The 22,000-nt window shown below is 45.2% G+C and overlaps 1 protein-coding gene across 1 annotated transcript in view; it reads left to right on the top strand.

Annotated features, from left to right (window-relative positions):
* Positions 1–18,778: 18,778 nt before the first annotated feature.
* Positions 18,779–22,000, top strand: part of B3gat2 (beta-1,3-glucuronyltransferase 2) — an 87,440-nt gene continuing 84,218 nt past the window's right edge. Inside the window, exon 1 of the mRNA XM_021649117.2 lies at positions 18,779–19,372. Within this exon, the coding sequence (XP_021504792.1) occupies positions 18,779–19,372 (594 nt within the window). The remainder of the gene's footprint in view (positions 19,373–22,000) is intronic.

The raw sequence follows: 22,000 nt of genomic DNA on the forward strand, positions 1-22,000 counted from the left end.
GGAACTGTAACAAGCGGGTTGAACAAATTTTAAGATATTCTTCCTTCAGGAACCCATACAATAGCAAAGGGTCAGAAAGGAAGTTGGAGAAAAATGGCAAATACCTACAAAATGCTTCAGTGAGGGGACCCTTAAAAATACTGCAACCTAAGTGTAAAGTTGAATAAAGATTATACCTGGGAGGAATAAGAAATCCAGAAATTTTTTATTCAGATCCGGGCTTTGGGGTTTAGCAGAACTCTTGACGGAAGGACAGACAGAGCATTTCAAGGCAGAATGACAAAGAAAGATTCTCTTCGTAGTCTGTGTATACTGAGTGGGGAAACAATTTCTTTGTGCACAGTGTTAGAGGCTGGGAATTCCAAGGTCAAGGCACTGGTGGGGTTTGCTGAGGGCTCTGTCTCTGCTTCTAAGACTTCGCTTCCTTCTGCCTCCTCAGTGACAGATCAGGAGGTACGAGCAGGCATCTAGGGCTGAGCCTATAGGCATGTGTGGAAGAAGGGTGACTCTCTAAAGCACATATGTAAGGACATTGATCCCATCACAGGGGCAGATTCCTCATGACCTCACAACCTCCCCAAATGCTTCATTCCTTAATGGCGGCACAGTGGAGATTATTTCAACAGGAACTGAAAGGGGACACAGAAATTTACACTTGAACAGTGAAGCATGTCAAGAGAACAGTGACCCAATATATCATGTTATGTACACACACATTATTGGTAGTCACATCATTGCCATTCTAATAATTGGATGGTCACATGATTGCTATTCTAAAGAACTGTTGCCTTAAACTTGATGAAGTACTAATCAAACCTTAAGTAATAATTCTAATTTTTATAATAGGAACACAGATTCAAATATATAGTTGTGGTTTCTAAGAGCATTCATCTATTATAGCAGCTATCTTTCCAGCACCCTATTGAATGTTCATGAGAAATGATCACAAACCATTAAATAAACCCCTTTTTCCTGAGTGATCGAATTTCAGCTTGGCAATTGCAAGCTGAACTATGGTAGTCTCGTATTTAATAGTTATAGTGGCTATCTTTCCATGAAATAATCAATTCATACACAGGGTAATAAATTGCTTTTGCAGCCCAGTAGTGTGCTGCTAAACAAATGAGGTGAAATGAAATTTGATTATAATAAATCTAACATGGTAAATGGCATATTTAATAAAACCATTGCTCTTCATAGATAAGGAATCCCTGATATAAATGTGTCAAATAAAATGTTAATTACATCGTGGGAAAATTACATAATACCTCATCTTTAGTGGAAAAGATAGGACTACATAATGACTTCACTGAAAAATTAAATAGTATTGTGTTTTTTATAAAAAGCTATGCCTAGAATCTTAATAAATCTGTAGCCTAGCTTTTCAAAAAATTATGTTGTTTTTAAATGATACAATACCAAATACCTTAAGTAGATGAAATAAGTCTAGCAGGACTATTTGAAATTGGTATTTCCAAACTACAACTAGGAAGTAAAATTCACTTATTCATGACACGTTCCAAGATAATAGATCAAAGCCATGTCATTCCAGGTATCAGAAATTTTATTTGAAAAATGAATTATTCTTCTGCATTTTCACTCCAAACTAGTGTAAATTAAGATTAGAATTTGTATGACAGAGTGTTTGCTCAGATTTGATTCTTGAGTTGCTCATTCTTATTCACTTTGCGATGAATTTGGTACAAGCATAATTGTTTTCCTGGAGCTCTGCTTTAGTTATTTATATCCTAGTTTTCTCCCACAATTATTTATAGCAATTTAGAATGCTGTGTAATATTATGAGACAAAGTAAAAAGTGATGAGGTAGGTTGGCTCAGTGGGTAAAAGCGTTTGCAACACAAGCCTGAAGACCTGAGTTCCCATCCCCGGAGCCTACATAAAAGCCAGATGCTACAGTGCAAGCATTTGTAAAGCCAGTGTGCATGTTTCGAGCAGGAAAAAAAGGCAAAGACTGACGCCTGACCTGGTCCTCTCATCTCTGCACCCCAACTGTGGCGTGCACACATAAACATGCACATCCACATATCCACACATATGCCGGTTCACATGCATACACAAATTAATGAGGAAAATAAAATGCGTTCAAGGGGGGAGGGAAATGATAGTATGAGTTTTTCACATCTGAGTCACAAAATATGATTCAGCTTCTATTTACCATTCTCTCTCCCTCTCTCTGCCTCTCTCCCATGCTCTCACTCCCTCCCCTTCTCTCTTTGCTCAGATCTGTAACCCAACCACTATGTATAAAGAACCATACACCACATACAGAATTCATATCTCGGGGCCTTTGGGTCTTCCAGATGAGCCTGCAAACATCAGGTAGCAGAGACAAGCTACCCACTGTTTCTTCTTGGAATTCCTGAAACAGAGGATCATGGCCAGAAAAAATGGTCATTTTCCACGGTTAAGTTTTAAGGTCATTTCTTAGCACATGGAACAAACCTTGAGACAAAACTAACTTGCAGACAGTCAGGCATTCCCATGTTTGAGAGACCCGAGGAAATGCTCTCTCCTGGGCTCTGATGGAGGGAACACTGTAGCCTGAATAGTGGCCCTCGCAATATTTTACAGCAGCCCAGTACAACTCTGGGGTCTCACACTAGTGACATTTTGGAGAGACTGAGTACAATGGAGCAAAGGGCAGGGCAGTAAAAGCAAACACAGGAAGGATCAGGAGTGCAGTTTGCATTTATGACTCTCTGACGGCCTGACGCGGCACAAAGGTAGGTTGTGGAAGCCAGAGGCCTCATCTCAGGTAGAGCTCAAATGCTGGGGAGGAGGAGAAGGGCTAACAAGCAAATTTCATTCCTTTGTTTTCAACGGCTACTTCAAAAATTTACTTTAATGATGCCATTTTTAAAAAAAGAATTAGTGAAAGCGGTAGGGTTGCTAGCTCAGCAGTAGAGTATGTGCTGTCATGAGCAGACCCTGGATTAGATCCCCAGTGCTGAAAAAAGAAAAGTTAGTGAGTGTTAGCGATGGTGCACGTCTTTAATCCCAGCACCCGGAAGGCAGAGGCAGGTGGATCTCTGTGAGTCTGAGATCAACCTGCTCTACATAGTTCCGGGCCAGCCAGTGTGACAGAGTGAGACCCTGTCTCAAGAAGAAAAATAGAAAAAGTTACGGAGGCTTTATCTGTACATGGAGAATTTATATTATAGCTTTACAAATCTGAGCTGCAGTTTTTGAATGTTTCCTTGTGGGGTGCTCTCTGCCAGATATGGTTACGGACAGAACGGATGCATCTTTCAGTTCCTGAGGCCCACAAGCTCATCGGTTTAGGTGCTCCTCCTTGCTTATGTAACACGAACTTAATCACCACCATCCTCTGCTCGGGTCTGAGACGTGTCTCTGTGTGTGTGTGTGTGTGTGTGTGTGTGTGTGTGTGTGTGTTAGCAAGTGAGCAGAGCATGTGCTGTTCTGATTGGCTGCATCCCGATGCTTGCACTATTCTAAGTAGCCAACAGTGTCCAGTTTGCACAGAGTCTAGAGATCTATTGTCCTCACAGGCACTTGATAAAATTCACATCTGTGTGGCTGAGACAGGGGCGTGTCGATGCCTCCAGGGGTGGCCTAACTTTCCTGGTGTCATGTAAGAACCGTGCCTCCCCTGCGCTCCTGCAGAGGCATCAGCAGAACGTTTGGTTCGTAGGAAGTCTGAAGTCCTGTCCTCTGACGAGTTTCCTTTGTAGGGCCAGGTTAAGTTCAGACTCTAGACTGGAGCCTGATTCGACACATTTTCCCCAACCGTGATGGGGTAGGGGTCACATGACTCCAGAAGTCAACCACGTGACTTTGTCACCTCCTAATGCTTCCGTTTAGTAGCAGACATGAGCAAAAGTTGGTTTCGTGAACTGAAAAGAAAAAAAGAAAATCGCCCTGACCTTTGCTCTTGACCTCTGGAGCTCACCTCTAAACCAGTGTGCTGTGTAGCTATATCTATCAGTCTGGAAGAGACCCTCCCCAAGGCAGAATAAGCAGTGACCAGTTGCACAGGAAGGAGAGTCTTCAGTGAAGCTGCCTGCCTGATCCAAGGGGAGCTCCAGGAACTCAGCTTTCCCCAGACATTGTCCACGCTGGGTGGTGCGGCCGCCTCTGAGTCACCCTCCCCTTATCCATGCTCTGGTAAGTAACCCCAATAAACTTGTTGGTTTAATAAGCTGGATTAGAGTGGACGACCGGACCTCCCTCATTAGTCACCATGAATCCTACCCAAGGATAGCTATCATCTTTTTTATCTGGGGACTCTGAGCCGCCTATACACGTGATGTAGGGTAAAAGGTCTGACATGATATCAGCTTCACCTCTAAGAGACTGGACATGAGGTCAGCTATCTTTGTGGGTGGGAGTAGGAGAAGGTGACACTGGGTGACTTCCCAGGGCAGGACAGTAGAAGGCGCTATGTTTGGGATTTTCCTGGATTCTATCCTGGCACTTGTTACTTTGGTTTGTTTTAATCTGTATCCTTTAGCTTCTGTAAAAAGAAATTGAATGTAGCAAAGTTAGCTGGTTCTGTGAGCTCTTCTTCCTAAGAATTGAACCCAGGGATGAAAATGGATCTTCAAATTTGTAATCGGTGTTTGAGTCAACACATTTTTCCTAAACAGGAACCTTCTAAGGTAGCAAGAATAAGGAAGTCTGTAATATTTATTTTATTTTAGTTTTGAGGTATTGGACACTGAACCTAGGGTCTCATTTGTACTAGGCAGGGACTCTACCAATGAACAATGTTTTCACCTATTGGCTTTAAAAAAATAATAATAATTTCCTTATTTTTTGAAACTGTAATGTAGTGACAGCTTTCTCCTTCTTTTCTTTCCTCCCTTTAACTGCTCTGATATATACTCCTTTTATTCTCTCTCAAACTCATGTCATCTTTTTCTTTAATACTATTATAAATGTATATATATATACTATATATATATATATATCTATTTCTAAATGCATAAATACAAGTAGTCTATAAAATGTTACCTGTAAGTAAATGATTAACGATCTGAGGGCTGACCACTTGTTCTTCCCTAGTGTTCTTCCCTGGGGAAGACCATTTCTCCCTCTCTCTGCATTCCCCTATTCCCCTATTCCCCCATTGCTGTTAATGCACAGCTGCAGGCTCACAAGCTCCTCCCTTCCTCCCTCCTCCGCCCCCTGCCTCCCTGTGTCAGCATCTCCACTGGTGTCCTAAGCACTAAGCATCCGGGTCTTCTTTAGACAACCACCTATCAGCTTGTAAATCATAATCAATGGCACTCAGGCAAAGCTAGGAAAATAATATTGATTATCGGGGATCATAGGAAAAAATAAGATAGAATTAAGACAGCAGGCCCGGAGCGAGTTCCTCAGTCAGAATTCACGAGCCTTCCGAGGCTGGGTGGAAGATCCAAACAACTCGGTCAAGTGAGATGAGCAGCTGGTGCCCATCACGGAGAGGCGGGTCTTGTGAAGGGATCCACACATCTGCGAGGGGGGGCAAAGCCTACGTCAGAGAGTGAACCTCCACGCCCTCAGCCCCCTGAGTGTTGCTTCACATTTAGGGTGCATGTTCACACACCAGTTAACCAAATCTAGAAACTTACTCACAGACGGGGGGGGGTGTTTCTATGGTGATTCTAAAGTTTGCCATTTACCATTAAGAGTAAGGCTCAAGTGTTAGACATCCCTTCCCATTTCTTTCTACCCTAGAAGTCTGAGAAGGCTTGAGAAGTCTAGACTAGATCTTAATTAGAAAAAGGAAAAAGAAAAAAAAAAAAAACCAACACAAGGAAGGCTCAGACTTAACACCTGCTCAACCCAATGTCTCTTTATCTTCATGAGAATAAAAAACTAAGTAAGCCACAAACCCAGGCCATCAATTATGGCTTTCTCACCAAAGTAAGTATCCAATGAAGCCACTGAAAAAATGGTGGAGATTGAGCCTGCACTAATGGTCTTCCTCCCTCTTCAGCTTTTGTTCCATTTCAGTCCAAAGAGTAGGGAAAGATGCTGCGGATACTGCCTGTGCTGCCGATAGGTCTTTCTAGTTGGTTCCTCAAGCCAGTTATCCCTGGAAACACCCTAACAGGCACGCCTAGAAGGGCGTTTTAATAATCTTCCAGGCTTCTTTTCCCCAATCTAATTGATAAGTTCACATATGTGAAAAGACTAGGGCATAAATACTGCTGAGTATTTTATTAGAAATGGAAAAATAAATAAAAAGTCGGTATCACTAAAACAGTGGCAAAACCTGATATATGTGAGTTTATTTGGAACAAAATAAGTGGAACGAAAGTGGGTCCTGCTTGGGGACAAAGGGGAAGAGAAGAAGAAAATGAAAGTGAGAAGAGAATTGGAGAAAGACACTTGAAAGGCGCGGCAGGTGCTGTGTGCTGGATGCTTAAAGAACACGCTGGGTGAACCTGCAGTTGGTATCTCCGGGGATTTGTCTTTCTCCTGGATGGCCGTAGCCTGTGTTAGAGGAAACACTGAAAGACAGACATGGACCTGGGAATTCGCAGTTTGTCTCCCCTCTTACACCAGCCACAGATGGTCCTTAAAGGCCTCTTTTCTCTCCAGTTGCCCCAGCTCTGAAACTGACAGCAACAAAGAGAAAACACGAAGTCTGATAAATCCTTGGACTCAAAAGAGACTCCTTTCCTCAAATGCGGACGAGTGTTTTTTTTTTTTTTTTTTTTTTTTTTTTGTACAAAAGGAGGTTCATTTGTTACACACTGTGGGAGCGAATCGTGGGGAAACACTGTCCTGCCCCTCCTGGTTCTTATTGTTATAGAAGACAAAAGGGGAGGAGCCAGAATGGGACCTTAATCTCCTGTCCGAATATCCAGGCCTCTTCACCGCTAATTTGTGCTTTTGCATTACAATGACTACTTGATTATTTAAAAATGCACGCAATCAGTCCTATTCGGATTGTTCCCAATTCACTGCCTGTTGATTGACCAGAAGTACCTTTCGGGGTGACGATGATGATAATAACAGCAGTTGATTCTTACTGAATACTTCCGATATTGTTGTGAGGGCTGTCTATGTCCCAACTCACTTAATCACAAGTTCAAATGCTGAGCAACTTACATTTAGAGATCAATTATCCATTCAACTAGGAATAGTTGTGAAAGTAGTAAAAGAAATGTTGGCTTTGGAATAAGAAGGAGAGAAAAGCGTTATTTTTAACTTTGTTGTGTTGTGCTAGAGTGTGCTTCAAGCATCAGACAAAACCTAATCCAGGATAGTTTTTATAAAGCGTCTCTCAGTTTCGGGGCATCAGGAGAAGCAGGAGAAGATATTGTTGTTGTGTTCATTTATCAACTGTAGAGACAAGTTTAGGTCGGTGACTGAGGAGTGGCCGGGCACCTAGGATGGGACTGGGACCCCTGCTCCTGTAGTATCACTTTTCCCTGGGCACCATGATGCAACTCAATTCCCTTGAGTCTAAGCGTTACAGAGGTTGTGCTGGCCAGGCACTGTTTGCAGTGTGTTTAGCTATTTAGAGTGTGTGTTTTATTACAACCAACATCAACTGAATCAAGTGCCCAGATCCTGCACAGCGAGAGGACCTCAACCATGAGCTCCATGAGACCCAGCCACTGGGGTGGAGATTAGAGCACGCACTTCATTTGGAATCAATTGGAGGGCTCTGAAGCTGTGCTAGTTGAAGTATGACTCTCAGCAATGAGGCTGTAGCCTGTGGATGATGACTGTGCCAGCCTGCTTTCTTTTTGATTAGATTTCTCATGCATTTCTCTTGAAAAACAGCTGGACTCAATTTCTCAGCCTGTATACTATGTCTACTTTTAAATTTCACTCTCTTGCTAGGCTCCTTTGCAAACTGGGTCTCTGTGGCTAAAAGCTCTTCTCCAAGAAGACCCTGTCTATAGACCAACGGACAGAAGAAGAAGTAGACCAAGCCCTCTTCATTCTGAGGAATTCATTTTTCACTTAGACACCAAACACATGCCCACACCACATCACATTTAATTCAGCTCTGAAGAAACAGAAACTAATCAATGCTGGCATTCCAGTTGTCTAATTGCAGGCTCACCTAAGAGGATCTCTGTGAGTTCAAGACCAACCTGGTCTACAAAGGGAGTTCTAAGACAGCCAGGGAGGTTACACAGAAAAACCCTGTCTGGAAAACAAAACAAAGATAGTAGAAATATTAATCCTTTCTACATCTACCATATATTAAAAAAAATTGATCATGATAAGAAGCAAAAAAGAATAGGATATTGAAAGTTTAATACAAGCCTGAATAAAGAGGATACCAATAGACGTTATGAAGTGGAAGGGAGAAATCTCATGAAATCTCAACCCTAGACAAAGAATTATAAGCAACTAAGGAACACTGAGAAAACAAGAACTAGTCTTCCCCAGGGAAGAGCATACAAATTGAAGAGCATGCCAAATCAAATGGTCTGCCCTGAAAACATACATGCAATTAACATAATACAGACCTAGCAAGTTTTACTTATGTATTTAGGAATATATATTTATACGTACATACACACATGCATGTCATGAATTTGAAAGAGGGGAGATGCATGGAAAGAGTTGGAGTGAGGAAGGGGTAAATGACATAATAAATTGTAAAATCAAAGAATAAAAAATGTATAATTAAAGTAAGTTGAATACAGCCAGAAATGGTAGTGCACACCTAGGCAGAGGTAAACATATCTCTGTGAGTTCCAAAAAGGCCTGCTGTATGTAGCAAGTCCCCAGCCAGCCAGGGCTATTAAGAGAGATCCTGTCTCTAACGCAAAAACGTTTAATACGAACCCATCAGGCTGGAAAAAATTCAAAGAGCATTTTCTATAGAACTTTTAAGAGATGATCAACACCTGTTTCTTTTATGTATGAGAAAATGAGGCTCCAAGATATGACACTCATTCAAAAGCAGGGCAGTAGCTAGAATTTTTTCTTCCTGATGCACATTGTCTCAAAGCGTAATTTTTGTTCTCAACACTGAAATGCCTATAAAAAGACATCATCCCAACAACCATTGAAAACAAACATCTTTATTTGAATAAACACAAAGTTAAGAAGTAGACCTTGCTTTTTTATATATAAAATTTTCTTTTAATTTGCCCCCTTAAAAATTCTCCTCATAAGGAAACATTCTGAATTTAGAAATTATACTTTTTGTTTCCAGTGTGATGGGAATTGGTTAAATTGCTGACTTTTTTTAATGTGGGGGCTGGGGATTTGAACTCAGATCCTAATGCTTGTGTAGAAAGTACTCTTACCACTGAGCCATCTCCCCAGCAGCACTGGCCAGGCTGCAAAGATGTCTGAGCCGTGGCCACCAATATGCCAGACTGTTATCAGCACTTTCTGCTAAAGTTGGCACATAGTGGGGCACAGAAAATTATCTAGTTGCGAAAGACAACGTTCACTTACTAGGCTTTCCCTTGTCAGCCTCCCTATCCAACCTCTTGTCTATTTAGTCTCAGGCCTCCCTTACCCGTACCCGAGTCTCAATCTTAGATCCCATCCATCACTAACCTAATGATTCCAGGCTTCCTAATGCTCAAAGGTCAATGTTTGCTCAAAGGCAAAAGTCCATGGGAGGAGTCAAGCTTATTTAAAGACCTGCCTTGAAGAATGTGGTGCCCCCTCAAACCACTGCACTGGGGGTGCTCAGGGACAAATGGAGCCTTTAGAACTGGTTCTTAACCTGCCTAATGCTGTGACCCTTTAATACAGTTCCTCGTCTTACGGTGACCCCAACCATAACAGTATTTTCACTGCTACTTTGTAACTATAATACTGCTACTGTTATGAATCATAATTCAAATATCTGTGTTTCCCTGTTGTTTTAGATGATTCCAGTCATTCTACCCCCATCTCTCCCCCGACCCGCTCCCCTGTGCAACCCACAGGCTGAGAACAGCTGTTTTACAAGGAGGTGCACTTGCTACATTTTTCATCATTCATCATTGCAACCAAATTCCTGACAATAAATCACTTGGAGGAAGGATTATTTATTTTGACTCATGGGTTGTGAGGAAAGCTGGAATGCAGAGCTATTCACTGGCTGGTCACACTGAGTCTTTAGTCAGGAGTCGGAAAGAGATGGATGCTTGCACTCAGCCGCTTTCCCTCTTTTTGTGCCTGTGGGTGCCACCCACATTCATAGTAGCTCATCCCTTCTCCTTCAAGCCTTTGGAAACTACTGTTCTCCCTCTGGGTGTGTCTCCAGGGTGATTCTAAATCCAGTCATGTTGACAGTGAAGATTAACATTCACCAGAGGGAAACCCAGAGCAGCGCAGGAAGGCTGCATGCAGAGTAGGGTCACTGTCATCCAGAAAACGTGTCACCTCTTTTTGGACCCGGCCTCCCAGGATAGCTCTAGTCCTTTAGTTCTTTTTAGAGTTCCATTCATGGCACTAAAGACTAGGAGGGAAGTCACAAAGGCCATCCAATATTCTGGTTTCTGTAGACCTAGAGAAAGCTTTAGCAGTACATATCTTAGTCATTTAGTTGAGACTTCTCTTTAGAATTAAAACTACTTGGCAAACAAAAAGGTGGGGATATAAAAACTGCAGGAAAGGGATAACCACCTTGCAGAAGGGCAAGGGACACTTGGTCTTAGCCGAAAGGCTAAGAAGCAATTCCGAAGGGGGAAGTAAATACACAATGACAATTCCAGAGACGGGGCTTCACTTTGCGCCCTTGAATAAAAGGGTGAGTTTGCTCCACTCTCTCCTCCTTTATTTCTACAATTACTTGTAGAAATCATTACCCACAGGTTGTAATCTCACCTCCCTTCTGACCTACAGTACCTTGCTACAGCCACTGTACCACAAACTGTGCAGCTTAAACAAGAATGTACTACCTCACAGTCTCAAGCTGAAGTTACAGTTCAGGAGGTCAGAAGAACAGCGCCCAGGCCAAGGACACTGAAGTGTGTCTGTCCCATGCTTCTTTCCTGCAGTCTGGTACTCACTCAGAAGGCTTAGTCATTCCTAAAATTGTAAGATAGAGCTCCAGTGTCCATATGCATTATTCCTACTTGCATACCTTGGTGTCTAAGTGCCAGGATGTAGCTACTCAGGTTCAATCTTAACTAGTTACATCTACAGTGGCCTGATTTCATTGAATTGGGAAGCAAGGTGGGGCTCAGTCTAAAACACTACCACGGTCTTTTGCATAGAATGCAATTTAAAGGTTGTTTTTTTTTTTTTAAAGTATGTATGTGTGTATGTATATGTGTGTGTATATATATATATATATATATATATATATATATATATTCTATTTTGATCATGGTTTCCCTCCCCAAACTCCTCTCAGATCCTACCCCAATTTTATACTCACCCAATTTTATATTCTCAGTCTTTAAAATAAAATGAAAATCAAAACAAGCAAAAAACAATAAGACAAAAAGAATGCCAAAGCAAACAAACAGAAAGCCAGCAATAAAAACAAAACACAAACAAGCAAAACAGCATGGATTTTTTTTTTTTTTTGTGTGTGTGTGTGTGTGTGTGTGTGTATGTTGGACAACTGCTCCTGGCCATCCAGCCTGCCCTGGGGTGTGGTTGATAGGCCAGTGACACTCCACTGGAGAAAACTGATTTTCCCTCTTCCAGAAGGTATCAGTTATAAATAGCTTTTTGGTTAGCAATAGGACTTTGTGCCCACTTCCTTTTCTCCCTGCTGGGATTTTGCATGGCTTGACCTTGTGCAGGTCTTGTGTTTGCTGTCACAGTCTCTGTGAGTTCTTATGTCTATCAGTCCTGTAGTAGGTGGAAGCACTGTTTCCTTGGAATCATCTGTGACCTTTGGCTCTTAAAACTTTCTGCATCCTCTTCCAAATAGACCCCTGAGCCTTGGGGTGTAGAGTTATTGAAGGCATCCCCATTAGGACTTGGTGCAGAGGAAGAGGAGGTCGAAGGAGGCAAGAGCTGGAGCATAGTTAGAAGTGCTGAGAAATGTCTTTGGGACATGGCATGTCTGTGGCACTCCTGAATCCACAGCAGCTGTGCTTTCTTGCACAATATGTGCACAAAGTTAAGGTGGTCAAAGTTTCAGCATGGATGTGGAGGGAATCATGGGCCCCTAACTGAGCAATTATTGACAGCTGACAGTAGCTGAGGAGAAAGAGCCTTTTGGAGGGAGGTTGGGGTCATGGCCACTGGTTCGTCGTCCATGCTCAAGAGGAAGGCTCCACGACCATGGGCTGTGTTAATGAGACATAGTGAGGTATTATTTTTTAGAAAAATAGAGGACACGAAGTTGGAAGGGGAATGTGCAGAGGGGCTTTTGGGTTTAAAGGACGTAGGGAATGTTCTGATCATAGAACACTGTATATATGTACGAAACGCTCAAAGAACAAATAAGGTATTTTCTTAAACAAGTGCAGGAGATCAGTACTGTTAGCTTGGCAAATGAATTGTAGCATATAATAATCTATTTTATGCCCTTTAACTTTCTATTAGAAAAAAATTTGAAAGGCACAAAAATAGTCCCCGACAAAATAAGGAACCTACATGGTCTCTCTCTCTCTCTCTCTCTCTCTCTCTCTCTCTCTCTCTTTAGTTTCAATAATTATCAACTCATGGTCAATCTTGTTTCATTCAACAATTCATTTTATGTGTATAGCTATTTGACATTAAAAATACTTCCATCTACATTGCTTTCTTTGATTCTTATGACAACGATAAAAAGTAGGTTATGCTACATTACATGAAAATCCTAACAAAGTACTATTTTAATGTTCATGACTATTTTTAAGAGACTAATGGGAAGTCGAATTTTAAATGCCACTATGGCTTTAACAACATTTTATTGGGTTTTTACGCACTTGGTTAGTAAACAGAAAGTGAAGTATAGCTTTCATATTCAAATCAAAACTATTTTATAAATAATTATTAGGGTCAGGGCTAAAGAGATGGCTCTGTGTCATTCTGAAGAACAGAGTACATACTGTTCTTCCAGAGGACCAGCGGTTGGTTCCCAGCCCCCCATGTCAGGTAGCTCACAACCACTTGTAACTCCAGAACCAAGGGACCCAGCAACCTTTCTAGTCTCTGGTGGGCATTTGTGTCCAAATGCACATACCCACTCGTACATATAGTTCAAAATAAGGAAAATAAATCCTTACAGAAAAGTACTGGGTGATGTCACGTTCTAGTTCTCTAAAAGATCAGGTACTGCGTGACCTCTATCTGAAGCTATTCTATATAAATGAGACCATGGTGTGACTGAGAGATGGCTCAGTGTTTAAGAATACTTGGTATTCTTCAGAGAAGCCAGACTTGTTTCCCAGCACCCACATAGTAAATCACAACCATCCCTAACTTCTGACCTGCAGGCACACAGTACATTGAGATACACACATGCAAGCTAAACACTCATACACAAGAAGAAAAAAATCTAAAAAAACAAGAGAGATTTTACCTGAACCAACTACATTTCGTTTATGGCAGCAGATATCCAAGATTTTAAGAAAGCATTCTAATTTCAAACAATTCTGGGCTAAAACGATATTTGTAGAGAATTAAGATGCATGGGAAAAAAATGCGTGAGCCATTTAAGATGCAGTCTGCCATGTTTCTGACGGTTGTCAATAAAACTGGTGGTGTCTCCGACTTTTGGGGCTAGAATTACTTGACGTAATTCTTTCACATCTGATATTTGAACGCGTTCTGTGCATGTGACCACTGGTTAACTCGGTGCCAATGCTCTCCTATTAGATCGTCACTCACACATGAATTAGTTCTGCATCTTTCTAACTGATTTGCATAACCACACTACCATCACTTAGATATTTTAGAATACTTACTTGCGTTAAGGACTTCTTTTCCTTGATCTCTTCTTTCTTGCTCGACTGAGAATACCAAGGATGTCCCCAGTGCTCACTTGAAGGTTGATTTAGTCACACTAGCAAAACCCCAGGCTCGAATGTCAAAAGGGATCAGTTTAACACGGTGTGCTTATCAAGCTGCAATCTGTGTGCTGCAGGAGTCGTAGTTGCTGACTCCTCGTCACAGCGAAGGCAAATGTTTAGTCATTATACGTGCTTTCTGTTGACTCCCCAGATGGGATTTTTTTTTTTCACCTTTGTGTATTTGAGAACAAGTGAATGCAGAAATGCCATCAATCCAAGGCTTCATTAGTACAGGAGAGGCAACGCTCACTTTGCTACACAAATAATTAGAGAGATTAAATGGAAACAAACACTGAGAGGATGTGCAGAGGCTCTGAAGTTGGGTAATTATTTTAATTACTCTAGTGACTTCCACCAACCTTCATTATCAACTGCAGATCAAATTTCAATTGTTTTATGTAAGAATATCATGAGCATGAGCCATGAGGAAAGGCACAGCCACCACCCAATGACAACACTTCATGGGCACAGCACTTTCCTTAAGCCCCTGTCTATAGCGGGCTCCACTCCAGCACCTGATCAATGCTATGCATTTTAAATATGATACATTTTCACGCTAGAAAGTCTTCAAGTCTAGGGTTTCCGTTCTTCCGAAGGACTTCTTAATAACTTTATGTCTTTATCCAGATTTGATCATGAATGATTTAGGGCCATATTTTGAGTTGCTGATGTAAAACAACATGGCATATTCAGTCATTTGAAATAGATGTCACTTGGAATCATGCTGTCTTTCTTTATTGCATATGCTTTCTTTGGGGTAAACCGATTTCTGCTTTCCACATCTGCGTATACCAGCTCAGGGAGGGACCACAGCACACCACCTGGAATCTCTTCCCTACATGTGGGGCCAACGATAGCCAGTATTGGTCAGAAAATACTTTTGTTCTATACTTGTGACAATTTTGATTCCCAGAGAGTTCCCAGGTAATGCCAATTCTTCTAGAAAATTATCTTGTACCTAGTTTTATCTTCTCCCTGGGGTATTGTCTAACCTCTCTTAGTCCTTTCAAAACACCATAGAGTATATTAATTATTACCCCACAATCCAGATAAGAAAACTGAGCCTGAGTAGAGGGGTCATGGAGTTTGGAGGGGGTACCATGAGGGAGAGGGATGAATAATAACAAAGTATAATAATATGCTTTACAAAGACCTGAGGAAACACATTACTTGGTATACATATTACTGACTTTTCTGTTGCTATGATAAACGATCACAGCCAAAGAGACTTATAGAAGAGTTTATTGGGGCTTATATTTCCAGAGGTCATGGCTGGGGAGCAGTGGAAGGAGAGCATTCCAGGAACAGGAAGCTGAGTACTCACAACTCTGCAAGGAGCCAAGCAGAGAAAGAAAATTAGACCTTTCCTCTTAAACCCAACCCCAAAACACATCTGCTCCAGCAAGGCCACACCTCCTAAGCCTTCCCAAACAGCTCCAACAACTGGAGAACAACATGGACCTAGAAGAGGCTTTCTCATTCAAAACGCTATGATATGTTAGCCCATGAAACTCTTTTTAAAAGTTTAAAAAGTTAAACAGACTTTCAGAGGCTCACTGATGCTCTCAATGAGTAGAAAGTGGCCTGACCGGCAACCAAAGCCAGGAACCAAGACAATCCCCCAGGGAGGAGATAAAACTGAACACAAGATGAGGAGTGTGCCGAGTAGTTTTTTGCCAACTTGACAAGCTTAAGTTACCTGAGATGAGGGACCTCAATTAAGAAAATGCCTTCAGAAGATCAGACTGCAGGCAAACCTGGGGGACATTTTCTTATTTAGTGATTGGTGGTGGGGAGGGCACAGCCCACTGTGGGTGGTGACACCCCTGGGTTCTATAAGAAAGCAGGAAGAGCAAGCCAGGATGAGCAAGCCAGTGAGCAGCACTCCTCCATGGCCTCTGCCTCCAGGTTCCTGTTCCATTCTGTCACGGCTTCCTCCAGTGACAAACAGCAACAGAGAGGTAAAGGCAAATAAACCGTTTCCTCCCCAGCTTGTTCTTTGATCATGGTGTTTTACCACAGCGATAGTTCTAAGACAAAAACAGTGGGAATGGATAGAATATGCCTTAGGTATTGTTTGATATCACTGAATTCTCTATGCTAGGTAACATCCCAAGTTAGATTCCAGGTTTGGTTGTTAAAGTGTCCTGTCTCTGACTAGGCCTGTTCCAGGGGGAAAAACACAATTCAGATCAGGTTTCATGGTGTAGCAGGACTGACAAAGACATCCCTACTATCAAAGGCTGGCTGTGCTTTCACGGTGACTCACTAACCACTGAGTTTTACTCTTGCTACCAGAGGCATCTTTCTTCAAACAAGTTTAAAATATACAACAGAATAAAGGCTTTGGTAATAGCTTTGGTAAAAGGGCAGTGAGGAGATTGTACATATTTGTGTGTTACCCTCAAGTTTAAGAAAAAGCTTGTGCTGGCTTCCTTCCCTTCCCTCTCCCTCAGGAGCCCAGCGTGCACAGCATACCCTGAGGTAGAGTATATATGGGTATGGAGTCTAGTGGAGTTGTTTTTTGTCTTTTGTGCTCTGCACAACTTTGGGTTCTGGGTGACATGGGGAAGGTACAGCTGAAGGCTAGGATTTCCTTGGATTGTGGGGGAAGGGAAAATGTTTAGCTTTCAGCATCTAAGTGTAAGGCCCCTTAGAACTTAACACAACTGACTCGATGGCGGAAGTACCACTCAGGCTGTAAAACTCAGCAAGTAGACAGCACCACCTGCCAAAACTGAAACAAAGGCCTAATCCATCAAAGTCCATCTAGTCCTGGGAAAGCCTCAACAGGCTTGCTTGCTCTTTAGCTTCTGTAGCCCCACTTCTGGCTAACTGCCCTTTGCTAACTGAAGTATATCCACCCAGAACATGGATCTTGTGCATAAAAGCTCCCCCTGAGAAAGGCTGGGCGCTGGTCGACGGCCTGCTAATAAAGACCTTCTGTTGGCTTAAACCCTCGTCCGGAGCAGTCTTCTCTGGTGAATAAACCACAGCAGAAGATGGGAGTTCTGAAAATCCACAGCCACGCAGTGTCAGACACTGAGCCCAAAGCGAAGGGTAGGACTCTGTGAAGGTGGAGCATCTACCCTAGCGCTCTGCTTGCTCCTCAGGAACGTAGTCAGAAGACTGAGAAGGTCAGATTGTGGAGGAAATCGGCTCAGAAATAATTTATTGGTGGTGGTGATGGTAGGAGGCGCCTCCCTGAGACTCCCTGGGGTATCCCTGGCAGCATGGCCCCTTCATCAGAACAGCCTGGGGTTCAGCTACTCGTATGAGAGTGTCTTCCAGGTACACTGCCATCACTCTGTTCACCATCCTCTGACTGGCTTGATTTGATGGCATCACCTTAGGTTTAGGAAGACCAGACACTAGCAGCCAGGCTGCGCTGAGAAGGTATGCGGCGAAGAGGCGGCGGGTTCTATCCAGGATGCCCACGTCCCATTCCGCTCCATCAGTTACCACTGACCTCGGGAGATGCCTCTAACCTCCATCTCCACCCCTCCACCCAGAACATGAAGGTTGACTACACGTCCAAGGCTTTCTTGAAAAGGATCACAGGGAGGGCCGAGGAGCATAATTCCTGTGACTGCCAACTGGGAAGGCTCCAACCTGAACAGAAATAAGTTAAACACATTCAGCCGGAGTTTTCAGAAATTTCTTCCCAGGGAGAACCAACTGCGGCCAGGCAGCGCCAGCTCAAACTGAGTCATTGGAACGGGCTGGGCACCTATGCGTGGCACCCCTCCAACCCCGTGGGCTTCTGTCGATTTCTGCCTTTCAAGAGAAAGTGGTTTTCGTCGCCGGGGTTCTGTCCACCAACCCCACAAGCTGCGAGCCTCGCCCCATCTGCCTCCCTCCTCCCTCTTCCCTATTTTAGATCTCCGGAGTTGTCCGCGCTCGAATGGGGCTCCTTGGCTGATCTCCAAAGACCCCTGCAGCATTTCAGAGAGCCGAGCCCCCGAGGCGACCTGAGAACAGCATCCCCAAGCCGCAGGGACCGCTCTCCCTCCCTCCGCCTCGGGCGCCTGGTGCTGGCTCCTCGCGGGGAGCACGGCGGCGAGAGCCGCGGCCCTTCCCGCCTCCGCCCCGCAGCCCCTCTCTGCCAGTAGCAGCGCCGCTGTCTTCCCACAGGAGCCCTGGGAGGACGCCGGAGTCTGCAGCGCCCCCGCCCCCTCGCTTTTCCTCTCTCTCCCTAGCTTCGGGAGCTCGCTGCCTGGAGCCGGCGGAGGTTCCGAGAAGGAGAGAAACGAGTGGAGCGCAGGTTTCCGCCGCGGAGCGTCAACCGTGCTGGGGGCGGGGGGCGCAGCATCCTCGGTGTCCACCCGGGGACCGCAGCTGCGCTCGGCGGGACATGTGACGGACGGAGGAGAGCCGCCCCCCCCACCCCCTAGCATCGTCAGCCGCCGCCTCCCCAAGGGTCCCAGAGCGCTCGCTCGCGGAGACCGGCAGCCCGTTCGGACGGGAGCGGCGAGGCGAGCCGGCTGGCGGCTTCCAGGCTGGCACTCCGCAAAGAGCGCAGCGGTGGGGACCACCGCCTGGCTCGCGCTCGTTCGCTTGCTCGCTCTCTCGACACAACTCCGGGACCGGCAGCGCGCGGCTGGAGCGCGTCCAGACTCCCGCCGACTTCGGCCAGAGTGAGCAGCAGCCCCAGCCCGGACGCCCGCACCCCACGGAGTTCAAGCTCGCCCTGACCTCTGCGCCAAAGACCCCCGCACGCCCGGGTCCCCGCAACGCCCCGAGCCGGATGGGGAGCGCGCCTGCCGCTGCAAGCTGACAGCCGCCGCCGTCCGAGCTGTGCACACCAAGGCCCCCCAACCCGGAGGCTGGTCCTTGCCCGGGGTGGCGTCCGAGAGGCTGGGGGAGCGCGCACCATGAAGTCGGCGCTGTGCAGCCGCTTCTTCATCCTCCTGCCCTGGATCCTGATCGTCATCATCATGCTGGACGTGGATCCCCGGAAGCCCGCGCCTCAACTCACTTCACGCCCCTACTTCTCCCCACACACACTGGGCTGCGGGGGCTCCCGGGCTCCTCTCCGACGGAGCCACCCGGGCCGCGACGCTCCCGGGAAGCGCAACGAGTCCCGGCCCCGGCTGCCCCCGGAGCCCCGGCTGCCCACCATCTATGCCATCACGCCCACCTACAGCCGCCCGGTGCAGAAAGCCGAGCTGACCCGCCTGGCCAACACCTTCCGCCAGGTGGCGCAGCTGCACTGGATCCTGGTGGAGGACCGGGCCACGCGCAGCGAGCTGGTGAGCAGCTTCCTGGCTCGGGCCGGGCTGCCCAACACACACCTGCACGTGCCCACGCCGCGGCGCTACAAGCGACCGTGGCTGCCGCGCGCCACCGAGCAGCGCAACGCGGGCCTCGCCTGGCTGCGCCAGAGGCACCAGCACCAGAGCGCGCAGCCCGGCGTGCTCTTCTTCGCCGACGACGACAACACCTACAGTCTGGAGCTCTTCCAGGAGGTAGTGACCCCCGACCCCGAGGGTGGGGGACCGGGGGGCGGTGGGGGCGCCGAGGGCCGCACCCACTTTGCGCTTTCGGGTGCGCTTTGGAGTTCTCGGGCGTCCGCGCACGCGTCCCGAACTCGGCGTGGGGCAGCTGCGGACAGGCGGTCCCTCCCTCCCCCCTCCGGCGTCCCCCTCTGGCTGTAGTTGGTGGAGGAGTGTTGGCGGGGGAGGGCCCACTTGTGAGGTCCAGAGTGGAAATAGTCGGCCCCGGGCTTTCTTTCCACGTCCGAGACTGGGCTCAGTAAATAGCACGGGTGATTGATTTGCTCAACTGGGTGAAGGCCAAGCCCAGTGTAGGGACCAGTCTCTGCTGGTGAGAAATTGGTTCCCCGTGCAAACACCGACATGTATGAGGACGGGTCCCCCTTTCATCTTTTCCTATCCCGTTAGCAAATGAGTTCGAATTACGCCCCAGGCATCACCCAGATGGCCTGCCTGACACCCGCCCCCCCCCTCCCCGGAGTGCTGCCCGGCTGGCCCCTTGCTCCTGAAGTGCTCACTGTTTCCTGGAAGGCCACCAGCATGCAGCAACAGGCTTAGCGCAGGTGGCCTTGAGGCTGCTCTGTGATAGTGTTTTATCTTTTTTTTTTTCTTCTTCCCTGCACTTAGTTACAGCTGAATGTGATCTTGATTTCTTTGCCCCGTGGGACTGTAGTTCTCCACCTAAAATTCCTCGGCATCCGGCTTCCTAAAGACTCCCCCCAGCAACTCCATCCCCTGTCCCCAGGAAACTGGACGTTCGGGAAGTACTGTGTGAGCAGGGTACTGAATCCATAGAACAACTGTGCGTAGCAATCAGATCCCCTGAGTGTCCCCACCTCCACGCTTTCCCCTAATGTCAGGTTGCTTTCTTAGCCTCGGGACAGTGACTGTACCCTTCCTGCTCAATTTTTCTTTATGTGCTTTTCAAAAAAATCGCTTTAAAAGTTAATTGCCACCTTGGTTTCTACCCTCTCCATGGATAAAAGAGGCAGTAATTGTTCTCCATTCTCTCGTTCCATGGGACTTGCTTTTCATGTCTCCCCAGAGAAATAAGCTTGGTTTAGTGTTTAACATGGCTTTTATTATACCCGTGATTAGAGTTACCAAGTGATTGTTTTAAAGTTGGGCCTTTATTTTAAAGCTGAGTTGTTTCCTTGCTCGTTTCTCTAAAAGGAGGGCTTGTGTTTTGTAGCAAAGATCTTTTACTCTAAATCCTTGTTTATTTTTAAGCCAGGTCTTTTTTTTTTTTTTTTTCCTTTTTTTCAGTTCTAAAGTTACTTTACCTATGACCTGTGGTCTTGTTTAAAAAAAAAAAATAGAGCACATTGCCGTTAATTAACATTTGAGGGGGCTAAGCTGGGGAGGGGGAAGGGTTGCTTTCATCCCAGTGGTCAGCTCGTTGGCATGAGGTGTTGGAGGAGAGGAAAAGTTGGCACATGCAGGCAGGGAAACAATTCAGATACAGTCTCCCTTTGAGACTTCCCCTGCTCAAAGGAGGGCTTGTGTGGAGGGTGCTAAAGAGCAGAAGGAAAATCGGTGGCTTTTCCCCCCATTGGCCTGTGGAGGGGGCTGGGGTGTAATAAGAGGAAGGGGAAAGAATAGGGGAAAATTGTATTGGCAAAGAGAAAATCATTAAAAAAAAAAAAAAGAAGAAAAAGAAGAAGAAGAAGCAAGGGAAACTTCTAAGGCAGTAACATTCCAAACACCTGGAAATAGTGTACTACACAGAATAAATATTCTCAGACCGTGTGTAGCTTTTTACAGAGAGACACAAAATTCGTGTATTGTCGATTTTCAGTTAGATGCAGGTCACACTGTTATCTTCTAAACCTCTCTCAGAGAGCAGTTTATGGCAGTTATCTCTCTCCAGCATTCTCGTTCCTCCTTCTGTGTGTGTGTGTGTGTGTGTGTGTGTGTGTGTGTGTATTTACAGATTGGGCTTTTCTTTGTTATTAATGTGTGTTACATATTTTATTTTCCTTATTACGATCTTGACATACACTCAATGAACTTGATTAGTGGGCTCTATGCATCCTCTTGTATATTTTCTAGAAGCTGACATTTAGCTTCCTTTAAGCTCTTGGTTTTGTTAGTGGGATGACTTACTCTGCACCCCTTCTGGAATTAATGATTCTAGGTGGACTAGTCTAGACACTGTTCCCTTGGTGAAAAGAGAGAAACCCATAAACTATGTAACACTGGGGAAAGAGGAAGGCAGGCTACAGAGCTGAGGCCTGTATCTCAGCCCCTTCTCATTCTTAAGTAATTCACGGTATGTAAGGAAAGGCTATCTCAAGTCAGTCTTCATCTTTGTTCATGGAGCTTCTAATTTCCACAGCTGATGCAAAAAAAAAAAAAAAAGACAAGATAAAAGGAGGAAAATGAACCAGGTACAAATTAGCTCACTAAGGATTGGCTGCAAATGAAGGCAAGAAAAAGGATGAAAGGCCTCCAAATTAAATTAAAGATGCAACAGACAACCCGTATTCAATTATTCCTTCCCAGGAACTGGAGTAGCTTTTTTTTTTTTTCCTCCCGTATGGCTAACTAATTTTCATCTTCTCTCTTCAACTGAGCCATGATGCCAGGGAAGGAATATTT

This window comes from Meriones unguiculatus, chromosome 16 (genome assembly GCF_030254825.1).
Source record: "Meriones unguiculatus strain TT.TT164.6M chromosome 16, Bangor_MerUng_6.1, whole genome shotgun sequence".
Lineage (NCBI taxonomy): Eukaryota > Metazoa > Chordata > Mammalia > Rodentia > Muridae > Meriones > Meriones unguiculatus.